This window comes from Myotis brandtii, unplaced genomic scaffold (assembly GCF_000412655.1).
Source record: "Myotis brandtii unplaced genomic scaffold, ASM41265v1 scaffold64, whole genome shotgun sequence".
Classification (NCBI taxonomy): Eukaryota; Metazoa; Chordata; class Mammalia; order Chiroptera; family Vespertilionidae; genus Myotis; species Myotis brandtii.
Window position 1 is genome coordinate 642,936 of NW_005370460.1, and position 5,599 is coordinate 648,534.

General features: G+C 49.8%; 1 protein-coding gene across 1 annotated transcript in view; it reads left to right on the forward strand.

Moving 5' to 3' along the window:
• ATF6 (activating transcription factor 6) overlaps positions 1–5,599 on the forward strand; it is a gene marked incomplete at its 5' end in the record, with an annotated part of 138,225 nt that overhangs the window by 15,123 nt on the left and 117,503 nt on the right. The window contains 2 exons of the mRNA XM_014528541.1: positions 3,404–3,491; positions 5,021–5,127. Of these exons, the coding sequence (XP_014384027.1) occupies positions 3,404–3,491; positions 5,021–5,127 (195 nt within the window). The remainder of the gene's footprint in view (positions 1–3,403; positions 3,492–5,020; positions 5,128–5,599) is intronic.

The following is a 5,599-nucleotide window of genomic DNA, read 5'->3' on the forward strand; positions in this document are numbered from 1 at the left end:
GGAAGGCTCCCTTCTTTGAGTCTCAGCTTCCTCTTCTGTAGAACGGAGACCAAAGATTATCTGTTCATAGTTACTGAAGACGAAGACCATGGTGTTTCCTGAAGATGGCCACAACATTTCCCATCCCTCCTGTGGCCTTGCCACTTTCTGCCACGTCCTCTCTCTTGAAGTGGGGCTGACCACTGACACACTGGTAGGCAGTACACTGGTTGCCCACAGAATTCCAAGGCCAAGGCCCAAAAGGCGTGGGGCTGCAGCCCTGCCCACTCTGCCAGGGTTTCCAGCTCCGGCCTTGCCCACGCCGCTCGGGGCTCTGGCTGGTGCGGGGCCTTGCCCTCCTGGCTCGCTTCCCCTCTGGTTGGCGGTTGGCGGCCCAGTGCTTTGCTGCACACCATGGCCCCCCTGCTGGTGCTGCTGGGCCCAGCAGGGCGGGTAAGAGCCCAGGTTGGGCCTTGCACCTCCTGGCTCCTGTGTGCTGCTGCGCCCTGCACCCTGCGGCCCCTATTCTTGCCTCTGCTCTGACCGGACGCCTGGGTGCTGTGCATGGCCCACGGGGACTGCTGTGGCCACCAGGAAAGCCTCCCCACCCCATCCCTGACTCTGGCACCCTGATCCCGGGTGCCCTGATCCCAGGGAGGCAGCGGCTGCGCCTGCGCCTGCACCTGTAGCCCGGCCCGGGAGAGGGACAAGCCGCCCGCCCACCAAAGGAAAGCTTTGCCCGCACAGCTGCCCGAGACTGAGCACCGCCAAGGTCCCCGGACTCCAAATTTCTGCCAGCCAAGGTGGTTGGCCGGCTGGCCCCGCCCTGACCAGGGTGTGGGGGGTGATCCGGCCCCGATCAGGCTGGTTGGCTGCCGCAGCGCGTGTCATAGCCACCCGTCGTTCTGGCCGTCCTGGTCGTTCGCTGCAATGGTCGCTGGGTTTTTGTATATATAGGTAGTTTAGCGGTTTTACTATGAAGAAGAGAGTAAAAACACTTGATATATTTTATAATCTGCATGGGATTTTAATGGTTTATATTTTGTGAGACACTTAGAATGTGGTCTGTTGATTAAATTAACTTAATATTGGCTGGTTGCCTAAGCAACTGATATTCTTTTACAACCTCTGCTGCCTAAAACCATCAAGAAACAGTATAGTAAATTGGAAAGATCCAGAGAAATATGGTCCTGACTTTATAATTCACATTCCTACCTCACACAAGTCCTTCAGTTCCTTAGCTTTTCGAGTATTACATGGAGGATTGGAGTGATGGCTTCTGAGGGCCCTTTCTAGCTGTAAATTGTGTCTCGACGCTCAGCCACTGAGCCACACCGGCCAGGCTGTGCCATCTTCTTGCACATGGTAGTGGGGTTTCACAGGGGAAGTCATCAAAGAGCCAGAGGACATAAGTGTCAATACGTAACCCTGTATGTAAAATGTGCTGTTAAGTTTCCAACCAGATACTGTCCTTATGCTGTGAAAGGACAGCCTTTTGGCTGGAGACAGAGAGTCTGAGGCAGGGCCTGCATGTCAGCGAGCGCTGCCTCAGCTCAGGCCAGCCTCGCTGCTCGGGTGGCAGGCTCGGGAAGTGTGGGGAGCTTTGGTGCTACAAGTACAGGGCTGCCTAATTTTTTGATGTGTGGATTCAAATAAGAGAAAAAAGCAAAGGAGGTTGATTTAAAAAGTGGTTCTTTCATGACCTAAGTAGTGTTTTCTTCTCATGTGAACTTGTACAGTATTTACTCACTGATAGGCAGCGTGATAAGAGAGCAGTTTCCCTTCTCCCTCTGTTACATTCTCAGTAAAAATAAACCACATGGGAGACATTTTGAAATGTTATTCTAGAAATTATTCCCAAACTAGAGGGCTGGTGCACGAGATTTGTACACTGGGGGGAGGGGGAGCCCCTCAGCCCGGCCTGTGCCCTTTCACAGTCCGGGACCCCTGGGGATGTCTGCCTACCATCTTAGAGGGATTGGGCCTAAGCTGGCAGTCAGACATCCCTCTCACAGTCCGGGGCTCTCGCAGTCCAGGACCCCTCACTCCTTACCACCTGCCTGCAGTGGAGGCGGGAGAGGCTCTCGCCAATGCCGCTGTACTTACCAGCTGTGAGCCCGGCTTCTGGCTGAGCAGCACTCCCCCTGTGGGAGTGCACTGACGGCCAGGGGGCAGTTCCTGCATTGAGCGTCTACCCCCTGGTGGTCAGTGCGCATCATAGCGACCGGTCGTTCTGCCTTTCGGTTGATTTGCATATTATACTTTTATTATATAGGATGATTGATGCCTTAGCTTTTTGGCTCAGTGGATAGAGCGTTGGCCTGTGGACTAAAGGGTTCTGGGTTCGATTCCTGGTCAGGGCACATGCCCAGGTTTGTGGGCTTGATCCCCAGTAGGGGGTGTGCAGGAGGCAGGTGATCAATGATTCTCTCTCATCATTGATGTTTCTCTCCCTTCCTCTCTGAAATCAATCAATCAATCAATCAACAAATGATTGTTAATAATTACTAGGTTAATCTTTATTTTTTGCTTGAGGCTTTCTCTCTAATTGCTGTTTTATTGTCTGTCACACTGAGTTACTATTGACTGCCTTTTGACCTGATTGCACTGTTTGTGTATTAATTTCACTCTGTTCTTGCCTCCTCGCCCCAGACACTGTAAATAGCAGTGGCACTGCTTTGGCTTCCAGCTCACAGGAGGGCTCTGAAATCATGGGGGCAGACCCATTGCTATATATGGTCTGGGTGGGGATCCAGATGGCCCGAGTGTGCTCATCTGTAAGGAAACATTATAATCTGAATGAAAAGAGACTGAGAGTCCCTTTCAGAATTTTGTGACCCTGACCAAAAAACTAGGTTCTACCTTCTAGGGTTAAAAAAATTTAGAAATTTGAAAAGTACAGGGCAGTCCAAAAAAGAAGAAAGTGGCCTGTCTTCCTGTGGGCCCTTCCTTCTTGCATCACCACTTTATTTTGGTAAATTTGAAGGTTCAGGCAGAGCCCTATGATTCCTGCTGGTCTTTCGCATGTCTGTGTTCTTTCACTGTGTATAGAGATGGTGTTGTAGGTAGGCATTGGCTTTGAGTTGTTTTCCTTAATGGCAACAGGAAAACTTATTTTATTTTGCTGAATCTCTCTTATGACAGAGACATATTTTGTGACTCTTGTAATGGTCTGTTCCCACTAAAAAGAATGGGGCCTGGGGGTCTTCCCCAGCTGTTACTGCTGTGCTTCGGTAACTGCATTGGTTTCTCTGGTCTCTCCATGGTGAGGGTTCAAGGTGAACCAATCAACAGAAAATTATTTTTACTAAGTTTGGTGATAGCAGTGATTTTACTTATGGCAAATTGCAGCGATAGTTTGATTTCTAGATGTATATGTTTTATTCTTCTAATATCTTTTGATAATATCTTTTGAAACTTACAGGAAAACAGTTTTGATAACCTTGATTTTGATTTGGATTTGATGGCGTGGGAGACAGGCATTTGGGACATCAACAACCAGTTCTGCACAGGTAATGATGTATATCATTGGTAAAAACTTCAAATGGATTCATTTTATTTTGTAGTTTGGTAATAGTCAAAATGAGGTGGGGATATTGGGCTACCTTGGTGGGTTAAAAAATTCCAGGGACTGTATATCCTACTCCTTGTATGGCTGTGCATACATAAAATTCTTGCTATTAACGTAGATCATAATTTCATAGTTATGTTTCAGTCACATACACAAGTAAAGAATTCATATCAGAAATATTGATTTTGACATATATAATCCTATATAATAAAAGGCTAATATGCAAATTGTCCCCTTGGGAGTTTGACCGCTTGCTATGATGTGCACTGACCACTAGGGCAGCACAGAATAAAGGAAGACCCTGGCTGGCAGCCAGGGAAGGAAGGCCCCGATCAGCCCTGATTGCTGGCCCGGCCTAGGGACCCTACCTGTGCATGAATTTCATGCACCAGGCCTCTAGTATCTCTGTAAGAGATTAACCTGAGAACCAGACAGACTTAGGGAGTCAAAGGAAAAATCTTGGGGTTACCAGAACTTAGGAACTTGGTGTAGGGCCCATGTGTGTGGCTATGTACTCTGAGGAGAGGCACTCCCTGGCTGGGGAGGGGAGCTCGGGTGTGCAGGCAGAAGCTGGGGCCTGCGGCATGCTGTCACTTCAGTGAAGCTGATCAAGGATGAAAAGCCCTTTTCCCCTTCTGCCTGTCAGAACCCTTCTAGGGTCCCCACTGACAGCCCTAATGGAAGCCAGCTGGGCCTGCATGAGTGATTTGCATCACAGACCACAGGAGGTGGACTTGGAGCTGGAGACAGAGGGTAGATAAGCAGCAGGTCTCCATGTAGACTGGAGTCCTCCCCTCCCTACACCTCCCTGTCCCTTCGTTTTGTGTATTTGTGTATCTTGCTCAATGCCTGTCTTCCCTCAGAGCACGTGGGCTGCACAAGGCCAGTGTTCTGGTCATTATTATGTAATAAATGACCCTAAGATGTAGTGGCTTAAAACCACAGCTTTCAAACCCGGGGGTCACGAGTGTGGACAGGCGCACCAGGAAGGGCTTGTCTCAGCTCCATGGTGCGCAGGCCTCAGCGGGAAGATTTGAAGGCCGGGGCAGCTTGACGTCTCGGGGCTAGAAGTCTCTTAAGGTTTCTTCACTCGCTTGTTGGAGGCCTCGTCTTGGAGGTGAGGACTGCCCACTAGAGTGCCTGCTCGTGGCCTTTCTCACACATGCTATCTCATGGTCGCCTGACTTCAGAGGCTCAAGTGGGAGTGCCTGGCACACGAACAGGAATTCACACGCACTGTTGCTTAAGGAGCCCTGAGCCCACCTCGGATCAGACGGAGGGGAGCACGCTCACTGCGAGGTGGGGAGGCGGCAGGGTTTGCGTCCGAGTACAGGTGGACTGCTTTCTCATCTCAGAGTTTCACTCGATAATAAACTTTGGTGGCCTTAGCTTCCCCAGGTTTGAATTTTAAGAGTAAACTTTACCGTCCTTCTTGTTGACTTTATTGAGTTTTTACTTTGTGTTTTTCAGTTGAAGATATTAAGGCAGAACCTCAGCCGCGTTCTCCGGCCTCCTCCAGCGGCTCGGTGTCATCTCCGCAGTCAGTGGACTCCTGGTCTTCAACTCAGCATGTTCCCGTGAGTGGCAGTCTCTTGCTGTAGTGCTGCCTGGACAGTGGTGCACAGGGGAGGCGGTTAACGTTTCATAAGTGTGCTCAGCATCTCTTCTGATCCTGAGGAATCTGAGTCTTGATGAAGGGCCTTGGGATCCTAAAAGCTGAGTTTCCCTGGTTTTGCCCTGGTTCATTTGTTCATTGCACTTTCCCAGGATTCAGGATTTTTCATTTATTGTTTACTGTCTTCCCCCCTGCCACCTTCTCTCCTGGTTGGAACAGATATTCTTTGAAGACACAAAAGACTGAGATGGTTGCTTTATTTTTTTATTTTTTTTAATTTAAAAACTAGAGGCCTGGTGCACATGGGGGAGGGTGTGTCCCTGAGCCCAGCCTGCACCCTCTCCAATCTGGGATCCCTCTCACAATCCAGGACTGCTGGCTCCCAACTGCTCGCCTGCCTGCCTGCCTGATTGTCCCTAACCGCTTCTGCCTGC